The sequence below is a fragment of the Contarinia nasturtii genome, unplaced genomic scaffold (genome assembly GCF_009176525.2).
Source record: "Contarinia nasturtii isolate CC-2019 unplaced genomic scaffold, AAFC_CNas_1.1 Cnas_scaffold_1371, whole genome shotgun sequence".
Lineage (NCBI taxonomy): Eukaryota > Metazoa > Arthropoda > Insecta > Diptera > Cecidomyiidae > Contarinia > Contarinia nasturtii.
In genome coordinates this window covers 3,544,362-3,555,963 of record NW_022198708.1, presented here as the reverse complement: position 1 = coordinate 3,555,963, position 11,602 = coordinate 3,544,362, and the positions used below count along the sequence as shown (strand labels likewise).

Sequence of the window (11,602 nt, the reverse complement as noted above, 5' to 3'; positions counted from 1 at the left end):
GAAAACAATAAACAAATTCAAATTTATCATTTGCTAGTAGTTTTGGTTTTATTTGCAAACTAAAAATACCTATTTGATTTTATTTCAGATTTATATATATATAACATTTCTTTAAAGACATTTATTTATTCTCTTTCAATTTGGCCGCTGCCTGCAGCGCTTTCAATTGTTTTACTAAGTGCTCATTTCGTTCGCAATCTTTTGTAAACTGTTTCAATACAACGGCATATTTTCGTTGTTGTTCAACCAATGCACTCAGTTTTTCATTTAAATCGTCTCGTTTTGCTTTTTCGCTTTCGAGTTTGTTCTTTATTTTTAATTTTGTTTGACCAACACCGTCTACTATTTGCTCCAGTTGAAGAACAAATTGTTCCTTGGCGTGCATGTTTGACATCCCCCTGTAAATCGAACAAGATAATATTTTATTTCGTCGAAGGCTTGAAATTAAAATGTAAAAAAAGAACAATAAACCTACTCAGCATAGTTTTCAAAAATTGAATTGAGCAACTGCAATTCCTTTGTTAGATACTGTTTTGTATCGTTCAGAGTATTATATAAGGTAAAGTACTGCTTCGTTTCACGATGTTTGGCACTCACTGTGAATTGATTCAATCATTTTAATTATGTGAAATATTAACGCGCAATCAAAAAAAAACACACCTTGACTGTATAATTCGATAAATCTGCGCTGATATTGAGCCAATTCAGTTCGGTCTGGAATGTTGTCTAATTTACGTTCTATGGATACGATGGCACGATTTTTCTTCGCCAATTGCCGTCGAATTAAATGTAAGCGTTCTTTTTCTTTTTCCATTGTATCTTGCATATGATGCAAGTCCTCTTCCGGAGTGGGAAGCTCAGCATCACTGAAATGGCATTTAATTACAAAAATATATTCATAAATTGAAAAATAGCTCAAGGTTTTCAATTCATGAAAAAATTTATTTATTTTGGAGAAAAACTGGGATTTTTTTTTAAATAGGTGTTAGGCAGTAGAAGATTAATCGAAAAAAAAGAACACCAAATTAATAACTTACTGTAATTCCTTTTGTAGTCTAGTCAACTCCTTTTTACAATGATCTTTGAATTGAATTTCTTTTTGACGAAGCTCTTCTTTTTCTTCTAACATACCGCGAACCAATTGCCTGCAAAAATAATTTAAAGACATTTACTTTATATTTTAGCAAAAGAAAATAAATATTCCGTACATTTTGTCGGTGGCCTTAATTTCAATCGCATCTAAATGGCGTATTTCCTCTTGAATTATGTCAACTTCGTTGCGAACTTTATTGAGATTTTGTTTTTCATCCTTTAGACCGGTTTCCAGATTTCGATTATCCTCTTGAATTTGTTGCAATTTCTTATCTAAAATCGCTTTCGTTGCTAATAATGTTTTAATTGTATTTTGTTCGGAAAGTTGTTTTGTATCAATCGACATTTCGTTTTTCAATTCGGCGAGATTTTTAAGAAGATTCTTTTTATCAGCATCATTAAATTGGATAATAGCATGATCCTGTGGCAAAGATAAAAATAAAAATTAAATTAAATATATTCGAGCAACACACATTGGCCAATTGGCGATTGTTTACCTCATTGGCTACATAAAGTGTTTTTAAAAGCTGATCAACATCAATCTGCAAAAATGTTAGATATGAAACAAACATAAAATAAAATTAATCGAACTACAAACCGAATCGATTCCTGTATTGTCGTCGCTGTTTGGCTTTGAAGTGGCATTTGATGTTGACTTTATACCACCATCAGTTTTGAGATGTTGCGGTAAGATGTCTTTGCCTTTGTTACCATATTCAAGCAATGTGATACGTATACGAGTTTGTTCATCTTCCGAACCGGCATCTTTTCGTTTATACTTTCGATGTGGTCGATAGATGTTTTGAATTTCTTTTACTCGTTCCGTTGCATTCAAGAACTTTTGCTTCTGTTCTTGTTCTGATTTCAATGAAAAATAATTATGAAATTGACCCACCGCAAAAGCATTCAATTTGGCCGCCTTTTCAGCTCGATTTTCAACCTAATGTTGCAATCCAAAAAACAGCCATTTGTTATTTATATCATTTTTTTAAAAACAGATTTGTGTGTATTATTTACCGAACGCTTGACAAGCCACTGTATCACAGGGAAAATATTAATAAAATCTAATCCTTGGATTTGATGAGGTTCTATTAAATATGGGCACTTCATTTTCGGTAAAGCAGCAACGATTTTCTCCGTTAGTGTGCTGTAGAAATGGATAACATACAATTAAACATTAATAAGGTGTGAAAGTCATTTTTTAAAGCGACAAATGTGTCTTCTTTTTTCCTATTGCATTCGATTTTCAATTACATTTTTTGACCGATGGTGAGATTTTCGTGGAATAATAAATCGACATCAACATCATAATCACATGCACTGATGCACCATGTCATTCCGCCCACAATTTTATCGAAAGCAGATAATCCTTTGATTCTCGCCCGAAAATAACCAGCCGCGACTAGAATATCGAATATATCTTGTTGTTTTACATTTTGCTCTTCGTCTTCACGTTGTTCCACCTGAAATCAACATTTTCATGATAACTAATCGTCACTTCTATCTCTCTCTCTTTTTTATCACAAAATCGAAAGTGCTCTGCACCTTCTGATAGCACCTGACAGTAATCACTTAAAAGTAAACGATTCGTATATTCTTTTGCTTCTAAATGCAAGAGAAATACTATGGCCCATTCTTTTACAAATGCTATTGACATGTTTACCTGAACTTCTTTGCCATCAGCATCGAAGCGTGTTGCCAATTTTATGTTGGGCAAGACTTTTGAAAAACAATCTCTGGAACTCATTGTTCCATTGATTTTCAAAACAAAAAAAAATCTATTTATACTCTCACGAAAGTAAACTAATAATAATGTCATGTATATTTGACATTTTGAAGCCTCATAAATAAAAAACCATTGTGGCGAAATGATTGGTGACTTTTTCAATTTCGCTGTGTTCAATTGATTCATGTTTTAATATGTACCATCGTCCGCCCGATGGCGCTGCAATGTCAATTCGTATATGATAGCATATTGGCAAAGAATATTTAAAAAAAAATCCAATTGGTTTATATTTTTTTAACATGAAAAGTGTGTCTGTTTATTTTAGTTTCATAACATTTGCTTCTTTTTTTTTCTTTTTAAACATTGACAAGATGAACGATGATTATTATCAATGAATCGATAATAATTTTTATGACAAGAGGTAACAGTAAATAGTTAACATTATCATCATCATTTATATATGGGAAAGGCCCAACCTTTCAGATTGTGCACGTGAGTGACTGTGGGCGAGGTTGTGCTCCATTCATACCATACTTTGCGATTTGATATGCATCTCCAGAAGTTAAGTTTGATCTTATCGCCGGCACGCAATTGTTGTGGTTCGGTCAACGGGAAGTACAATGAAAACCATGATATGAGCCCTCGTGTATGCTCTTCAGGATGAATACTCAATTTGATGTCTTTGTATAAAATGGTGTCAAAGTATCCAGCAAAACCGGTCAACACACAATCGTGTGCAACATCAAATTCCATTTTAATGAAACGTGAATTATCAATCACCTCATCGTTGTTCGGATGAACAAATGTAAACACTGGCTGCGGTTTGGTGATATGATACACATTTTTCAAATATACAACGTACGGACTTTCTGCTTGTTTTTCATATGTATTCGGTTTGCCGCGTCGCATATGACCACGAACTTCGCGTATTATGCTACACAATTTCGGTGCCATCACTGGATTTATGTATGAAGTTGATTGACATGGAATGCTTATGCCATCTTCTTTTAAATGCTTCTGAGCTCCATCCAAACATTCTGGCGACAGTTCATTATCACCTAATACGATGCGAAAATAGATGTTAATTCGTTAACATTTTAAATAAAAACTAAATAGTTATTTATTTACCGAACGATCCGAGCAATTCCGATACCAGAATATCAACCTTCTCTGATGGCTCAAAATATCTCATATCAGTCGAAATAATGGTCATGTCTGCATGGAGATGTAAATCAAATACATTTAAATGATAAATAATTTATATGTGTCTACCTTTGTTTTTCCATAATTCCTCTTGCAGCGCGGTCAGTGTAACAATTGCATTTGGATTCTTTTCAATGACATACATTTTGATCTTTCGATTCACATTGGCTGACGCATTGAATGCAGAACGAACCAGTGGTCCACGACCAGCACCAACCACCATCACAATTGCCTGACATTCGAGATAAATGATGATATTTAAATGAAGCATAATCAATGATTGTTGATTGATTTACCGTTTTTATGTCTGCTTCTTCGTCCGAGATTTTATCCATCAATGCCTGTTCGATAGCTCTTTGATAAAATATATACTTAATTGGATCTTTTTCAAACACTTCGTAGGTATACGAATCCAAATTATCGTATAATGGTTGCAATGGAATCTCTAATAGGTCATCATAGCTACGAACAAATTTCAATTCAATAATTAGCGTATTACAATCACATTTAAAATATATGGATCGCTTACCCAGTCATTGGATCATTTCGTTTCGCATTTTCCTTGTACAAATATCGCAGGAAGCTAACATAATTATCAATATTTCGGCTATCATCATCGGGCGCTTTCAGTGCTAGTTTACAATTTGTCATAGCCAAAAATTTCAATGTAACTAACTTATGACTGTACGGAAGAACCGGAAAATTGTTTCGATTGTTGATAAACAAATCGATTGGAACGATCAGCACATCAATTGTTTCGCCTAACCAACGTAAGATGACATCCTGTGTTGGTAAATCTGACGTTAGCTCAAGTGCCAATTGATATCGTGAATTATAATCGGAATACGAACGAAATGCATTCCACCAATGCCATGTATCAGTCGATTTGAGCTCTTCATTACCAATATCTTTCCAACGATTCTCATAGTCGACCATTGGCATTTCGACGAGCAATGAACCGGCTACAAATAGATACAAATGCACACAATTTAACCACAATTTTATGAGTGAATTTTGTCAACGGGGTTTTGCGTTGCATACCTGTGAGCTCTGAACAAATCGTCCGTGCTAAATTTGATGTATTTCTACTGCGAACCTTGATAAGAATTTGCCCATGACCGGCAACATGTTGTGCAAATGCAATTTCCTGTTTAAGCGTTGCTTCACTAAATTTTCGAACATTTTCATCGGTCGAATCACAGTCAATCCAATTGGATAATTTAGCCACCACTTGTGTATGCCATTTTGCTGGCTCCAACAATAATTCGGATCGTGTAAAGCGAAAATGATTCTCTCGCACCGGGCTCTTGCTGAATTCACGCCGAAAATTTGGATTTGTAATGGATGTAATTAGAGAGTTACATCTTTTTTGCTCCGAAAATTCAATTGCTTTTGTTAAATCGGCCACAAACTCTCTGTACAAAAAAATTGGTATTTTATCCGTTTTATCATCCATTTTATGCCGCTTTCAAAATAACAAAAAAAATAACAAATATTCAGCCTAGTATTAATTAGAAAATGTTGTTTAACTAAACGAATCACAGAGTAAACTAAACTATAACCTCACATTTTGCACACTGTCAACCAATGACAAATACAATGCGGTATCAACATACAGCACAGTTTATTTGTGTGCGTTTCGGTGTGTTGAGTTTAAAGAGTCGGCGTTTTTTGTTTACACATTTTTTACCAACTGAAATTTGTTTGAAAACGACGATTCCGGTCGATGCTGAATAAAACAATGTTCTGTTGCTTACGCTTAAACATAACATTTTTTTATATGAATTTCACAAGCATCAAATATAATGGAACGCTTTATTGTGGTCTACAGAAGACCACATTAAAAAAAAAACCGTTTGGATGTCTGGAAAATATGCAAAATAAATATATAAACATTTTTTTCTCAAATATGTTATTATAAGAAGCATTGAAAATGGTCGCAGTTACTCTTATGCGTTCAAAACAGCATACTTCAAGTGATTTTTATTCGGATTTTTATAATAAAAATATCTATTAAATGTTCAGAAGAAAACAGAAAAACCGAAAACGTTAAAATAGCAACAACATCCAAACTATATACAAACAATCAAATGATTCAAAACTTCAATTTCATGCGCAATATTTTTTTAAGGACTTCATAAAATATTGTCACCTGAAAAACGGTCCGAAATATTTATTGGCACAATGGCAAAATACAAACGACTCATTTAAAAACAATAAAACCTTATCAATCTACCATATTCAAGCTGTATTGACGCAATATAAGCAGCCGTATAAGAATTTGAAAGTTTTACTGTAACGCAAAATTGATATTTGTCAATGAATTATTAACATTTTTTTTGTATTACTTTTGTTTGGATAAAGTTTGAACAAAGATTCATTATCAACATCAAAAGAATCAAACGATCGCAACGGAGAATCAAAACAGCGATGTCCAACATGTTCGCCTGATGTCGAATGTAATGATAATGACGAAAGTAATAATACCTTGAATTGACAGGGTTGGAATTCAATAGAGTATAATTTGCAAGAAAAGAACAATGGTATTTTTTTTGTTTGGTTTTTTATTTTTTCGAACAAAAGTTACATGCTCATTTAGTGCTTCATAAAACATGTGCGCCGATTTGGTTGCATTTTGTTCATTTTATCATCCGCTAGAATTTCCGGTTCACCTAAATTGTGATTTTCACAAAAGTTTGCTCCTGAATGACTGTTTATTTCTTTGGAGTTGTTTCGATTTCACCACGAACGTCGAATGATTTTATCTTTCATGTGTTAATTGCTCGTATCGATTTTAAGCCGAATAAATAGTTGTTTTTGGTGTTGTTTTCAGGTGATACGGTGTAGGATAAATGGTTGTTGAGTATGGTCTTGTACAATGAGAAGAAAACAATTTGCATTTCGGAACGAAACTAAATTTGAATTCAAAACAAGCAAATACTTACGATGTGGAATTTGTGTTCACCACAACCACATTTGGCACTAATGCTGATATTACCAAGCCAATTGGAATGGCTGTTGCCATCCACTTAAGTGCCGTATGCCAAAGAATTCTAGAATTGAAGTATAAAATGTTCAATTTTGTTTTTGTAAATTTAATTTCAATATATTCGGTGTGTATGTGATGTTATGTGTGGAATTGGTTAAATTCATTCGTACTCTTTATTAATTCGTTGAACGGGTACAATATTGTCTTTGGCATCGTAATTTTCATCAAATTTGTTTGTTTCGTTTTGTTGTTCGATTGGTTGTGTTAAAGCATCATGATTTTCATGTATTTCAGGTTGATATGTGGGAAATTCAGATGAGGGCAAAGATGTATGAATATTTTCAAATGTATATGGATGGTATGCGGGTAAAGTGGCTGTAGCCAGCGATGGGTATGTATTTGTTGATAAAATAGATGTGCTGGATTGTGTCGTTTCAGTGTTAACAGTGTTACGTGGCAAAACTTTAACATTCTTATCATCCGTATGATTTAAGTTGACATAATTTCTTTTGAATAAAACGGTTACAGGTTTGGTTGGTTTTATTGTTTTCCACTTAAATTCCCTTGCGGCATTCTCATACGGCCATGGTAATTTATCGTTTTCGTTGAGCACCGAACCACTACCACCATCAGCTGGTATTGTTGACAATGTATTTTGTGCGACACCATCGATGGTGAACTTTGCATAATTATTTGCACTGTCTTGACTTACATTCGTCGGTAAATTACTGCGTGACTTTGAATGGTTGCTGTTTTTGTTGTTGTATAGAGGAAACTTTTGCAACACAATGATATCAAATTATTATTATTACATGATTTTTTTTTTTTTTGGAATAAATACTTCTTTCACTCGACAATAATAACTTTTTATTCTTTTACTTACAGGAACTACGTAACGATGATTATTTTCGGTAGATTCCGACGATTGACTTGTATCGACAATCAATTCAGGCGATGGAATGAATATGTTCGACGTTTCATATTTCATTGTTGGTGTTTGCCAATTTTTCGAATCGATATTCGACAGTAGATGATGTTGTCCATCGATACCGATATTATTCGTTTCATTAACGGTAGATATATTTGGCCATGGATTCGCTGCAGTGATATTTCGCATATTTGCAACATCACTATATTTCCCATCATTTCGAATGGGAAGTTATTAAATTCAATAAAAATGATAATAAAATGAATAATATTCATATTAATAAGACACGAAATCCAATAATTCAACAAAAAAAAAAACGAAATCCAATAATTCAAATTGAAGACCATACCGTATTTTCGTCGAATTTCTCATTAAAGTTGACGATTTTATGATTGAATGTCCATGAGACGTTGAGTTTTGTGTATGCATATTTCTTGATGTTATATTTGATAGCTTATCGGATGGATTAATCGCAGTTGTCAACACAGCAATTTGTGTGGTTGGCGTTTCATTTTCATCCTCATGCACACTGATGCCATTTGTATATCCAATGAATAAATAAATAGCTGGAAGCACCACAGTAATTGATCCAATCTAATTATACGAAATTGAGTAATTTCATTTGATCTGACTCTTGATTCGATACAATATGTTAAAATAATTCACCAAAAATAAGGAAAACAAACCAGTCGCATTTCTTTAATATTCTAGAATTTTCGAATAATTACAATTGACCGCAAGCACTTTTAATATAGAAAAGGAACAACACTATAACGACCAAATGACAGCCACGGCAATTTATGTACAAATGCGCACTTGAATCAAATATGTATATGTATAAATGAATTAAAATGCCATCATCAAACGCAGGCGACAAACTGAAATTGACTTCTTGAAACTCAAATATTTATATATGAAAAAATTGCGACAACCCGGATGAGAAATAGCAAAACAAATAAGAAAACAACACGATCGAATGTGGAACAATTTATGCCAGTCTGATGTATGCTTCACATAATTTGCAATTGTTAATCACTAAATCGCGTTGACAACCGAAGCAAAGATAGAAAGTGAGAGAGTGAGAGAAAGACACAGAGAGAGAAAAACACACAATAAACTTCAAGCATCTTCGTATGGCATAGAGGCGTTAAGACAAAAAAGTTATTTGTTATTGTTATAATAATTAATGTGATGCTTTAATACTGCAGTTCTCTTGAACATTATACAATACTTATGCTGCTTGAACACCATATACATTGTGTGTGGAGCTTTTTTTGATGTGGTTCACTTTATCGGTTTATGATTTTTGCGGCAAGTAACATACAACGAATCTATAGCGAGTACATTGCATTGTTGAACGCTTCAGATAGCAAAAACAATACGTTGGCGCAAACTGACAATGAAGTGAAATGTGCAAAAAAAACATTTTAAACACATCATGTAGACAGAAAGTATACAAAAACATAATTTTCCATTCATATTCAAATTGATAATATAATTTGTAAATGCAAAGTGCGTGTATACTCATATGAAGTGTATTAAAACACCACGTTCATCAAATCGAACGTGGAAATCTGTTGAGCATTGCAAACACTTTAAACTAAAAATGAACACAAAGCTAACAGAAAATGCAGAATATTGAATGAAAACGGCATGTGAACGACCACTTTGCTATCTTATCGAAAATAATGTAACGTCGGTCATTTGGCATGGAACTTGAACATGGATCGGTTCGGTATAATCTTGAAAAATGATGCTACGATACGAATACGAGAAAATTAGTCGATTAAATGGCAAAAATCTTTAATCTAAATAACCAGCTGGTTTGTTAACAATTCGTACTACGGAAACGATGTATACTGTTTTCGAATTAAGCATAAAACACTCCCACCCCAAACAAATCTCAGTTTTGTGCCAGAAAATTAATTGAAGAATGTAAACAACAACAGCACCGGTCTCACTTAGTTTATATGTTGAATTTTCTGTTTTCAGCATCTGTTTATTTTTGTTTCAATTTCCATTTTCACTGTTTTATTACTCAGTTTTCTATTTTGCCTTTAGCTTTCCTCGTTCTTGATTTGATTGACATTTTCGTGCGTTTTACGATAATTAATCCCAGCTCATTGGTTTCTCCTTTTTTTCTATTAAAATAAATGACATGCTGTGGACAATGTACGTCGGAGGAGCACAAAAAAAGAGTAAATGAATGGAAAAAAACACAGATAGGCCAATTTTAATACGTCACAAGCTATTCAAGTTACTTTTCGTGTCTACCAAAATTGGAAATGAATTGGCACACGAAACACAAGTGCTTTGGTTTTTTTTTATTTAATATTAACTGATTCGTTCAACATTTTCATTGTCTATTCTAGCCGTATGATTACCAACGATATTTATTCTACAGAAAGTGGCTTATTCGAGCTATACCAATGTCTTCAAAGAAATTACAAAAAAAATGTGCGATAAGAACCTCCCATGCAATATTGTTTTTTAATCTTCAAGACTGTATTAACGCAAAAAAATTTACACGTGCAGCACACTCTTTGAGGAACAAAGAATTATAATATTATTCAGTGTGACTATATGAGAATTTTTAACATTTTCTATTTGAACGACAGAGAAAAAAAAACGATCCTTTTCGTTTGATTTTGAATCAAAGTTATTCCCTTGTTGTTTTTTGTTCGTCTTCAAATTGAATTGGTTTTTATTATAATGAGAAATAGGTTAGACAAATGTCAAATTTATTCTTTTTTTAATGGCATATATAAGAACATCTATAAATAACTTTGTTGTCATATTTGTGTTCAACCAAATGTAATTCTTCAATCAGAAAGAATCGTACACAATGCATAACTCACCGGTTTAGCAAAACTATTTCATTTTTCATGTTAATCGTTCTAAAATGCTATGGCACATAACATTTGATAAATAGGAGTAGTTTTTCTTAGTCCCATTCAATGTATTATACGTTTTAGAAAAGCACATTGATGAAACAAATTGAATGCTTTTCATAACACGTAATTGAATTAAGTTTACTATTGAAGGAGAGAAAATACAACATAAATTCAGATAATAGCGGTTTGTGTGATATCAACAGGCTCCCACATCATATCTAAGTAGAATAAATTCAACAATTGTCATCATCTTTTTATTTTGCTGAATGCACTGTGATTCAAAGCATTTTCCGTCTACACACAGTGTGTCGTGTGTTTTCAACTGGTTACATATAATATGTATATATCGAAAGGGGTCGATATTGGCGTGCAAAAAGCATGCGCAATGGAAAAATCTTGTCAGCAACCATCGAAATTCAGCAATTTTCCGACAATATTTCTGAAAATTATTTGAGTCGGCACATTTAAACAGTTATGTTGGACGAATTTAAATTTAGTCGAACGGTAGCAGAGCCACAGATTACACGTTCAATTAGTTTCGGGACATTTTGTGCGTGTACGTGAAATGAACACAACGAATATTCGTTTCTAATACGAATTTGTAATATGAAGTTTTTTTAAATTCTAAATCGATTTTAAACGAAAATGAAAACAAAATTCGTCAATTATTTTATGTGATAAATTTAATAACTATGGATTATACTGGAATAATATAGAACAATACATTTATATAAAGTTCATTTTATTTTCGAAGTGGTTTAAAGAATGAT

The 11,602-nt window shown here is 32.9% G+C and overlaps 3 protein-coding genes across 4 annotated transcripts; all 3 read right to left on the bottom strand.

Moving 5' to 3' along the window:
• Nucleotides 1-74: 74 nt before the first annotated feature.
• LOC116345732 (coiled-coil domain-containing protein 93) lies at nucleotides 75-2,916 on the bottom strand. 2 transcript variants are annotated; one of them, XM_031775376.1, is made up of 10 exons: nucleotides 2,756-2,916; nucleotides 2,347-2,555; nucleotides 2,110-2,239; nucleotides 1,691-2,032; nucleotides 1,590-1,634; nucleotides 1,209-1,513; nucleotides 1,038-1,145; nucleotides 661-866; nucleotides 476-596; nucleotides 75-398 (listed from the first exon to the last, which is right to left on the bottom strand). In XM_031775376.1, the coding sequence occupies exons 1-10, from the start codon at nucleotides 2,909-2,911 to the stop codon at nucleotides 122-124; spliced, it is 1,899 nt and encodes a 632-aa protein (XP_031631236.1). In that variant the 5' UTR covers nucleotides 2,912-2,916; the 3' UTR covers nucleotides 75-121. The 2 variants fall into 2 exon arrangements, with proteins under 2 accessions (XP_031631236.1, XP_031631237.1); XM_031775377.1 differs by having other exon boundaries at nucleotides 1,590-1,619.
• Nucleotides 2,917-3,131: 215 nt separating this feature from the next.
• LOC116345712 (protein arginine N-methyltransferase 5-like) lies at nucleotides 3,132-5,582 on the bottom strand. The gene is made up of 6 exons (XM_031775343.1): nucleotides 5,063-5,582; nucleotides 4,551-4,983; nucleotides 4,318-4,483; nucleotides 4,091-4,253; nucleotides 3,947-4,033; nucleotides 3,132-3,876 (listed from the first exon to the last, which is right to left on the bottom strand). Exons 1-6 carry the CDS (start codon nucleotides 5,475-5,477, stop codon nucleotides 3,269-3,271), a joined length of 1,872 nt encoding a protein of 623 aa, XP_031631203.1. The 5' UTR covers nucleotides 5,478-5,582; the 3' UTR covers nucleotides 3,132-3,268.
• Nucleotides 5,583-6,629: 1,047 nt separating this feature from the next.
• LOC116345908 (rhoGEF domain-containing protein gxcI-like) lies at nucleotides 6,630-8,726 on the bottom strand. Its single transcript, XM_031775672.1, has 6 exons — nucleotides 8,625-8,726; nucleotides 8,288-8,532; nucleotides 7,894-8,140; nucleotides 7,181-7,785; nucleotides 6,967-7,074; nucleotides 6,630-6,891 (listed from the first exon to the last, which is right to left on the bottom strand). The coding sequence occupies exons 1-6, from the start codon at nucleotides 8,631-8,633 to the stop codon at nucleotides 6,816-6,818; spliced, it is 1,290 nt and encodes a 429-aa protein (XP_031631532.1). The 5' UTR covers nucleotides 8,634-8,726; the 3' UTR covers nucleotides 6,630-6,815.
• Between the last annotated feature and the right edge of the window lie 2,876 nt (nucleotides 8,727-11,602).

Excerpts from the sequence above, each read along its gene's own strand:
- LOC116345732 (XM_031775376.1), bottom strand. The coding sequence starts at position 2,911 with ATGACATTATTATTAGTTTACTTTCGTGAGAGTATAAATAGATTTTTT. Across the intron at positions 2,240-2,346 it reads CTCACCATCGGTCAAAAAAT|CACACTAACGGAGAAAATCG; the intron begins GTAATTGAAAAT and ends CCATTTCTACAG. Across the intron at positions 399-475 it reads ATTTTTGAAAACTATGCTGA|GGGGATGTCAAACATGCACG; the intron begins GTAGGTTTATTG and ends TTCGATTTACAG.
- LOC116345712 (XM_031775343.1), bottom strand. The coding sequence starts at position 5,477 with ATGGATGATAAAACGGATAAAATACCAATTTTTTTGTACAGAGAGTTT. Across the intron at positions 4,984-5,062 it reads GATTTGTTCAGAGCTCACAG|CCGGTTCATTGCTCGTCGAA; the intron begins GTATGCAACGCA and ends ATCTATTTGTAG. Across the intron at positions 4,034-4,090 it reads GGAATTATGGAAAAACAAAG|ACATGACCATTATTTCGACT; the intron begins GTAGACACATAT and ends ATCTCCATGCAG.
- LOC116345908 (XM_031775672.1), bottom strand. Across the intron at positions 7,786-7,893 it reads ATCATCGTTACGTAGTTCCT|TTTCCTCTATACAACAACAA; the intron begins GTAAGTAAAAGA and ends GTGTTGCAAAAG. Across the intron at positions 6,892-6,966 it reads GTGAACACAAATTCCACATC|ACCATACTCAACAACCATTT; the intron begins GTAAGTATTTGC and ends TCATTGTACAAG.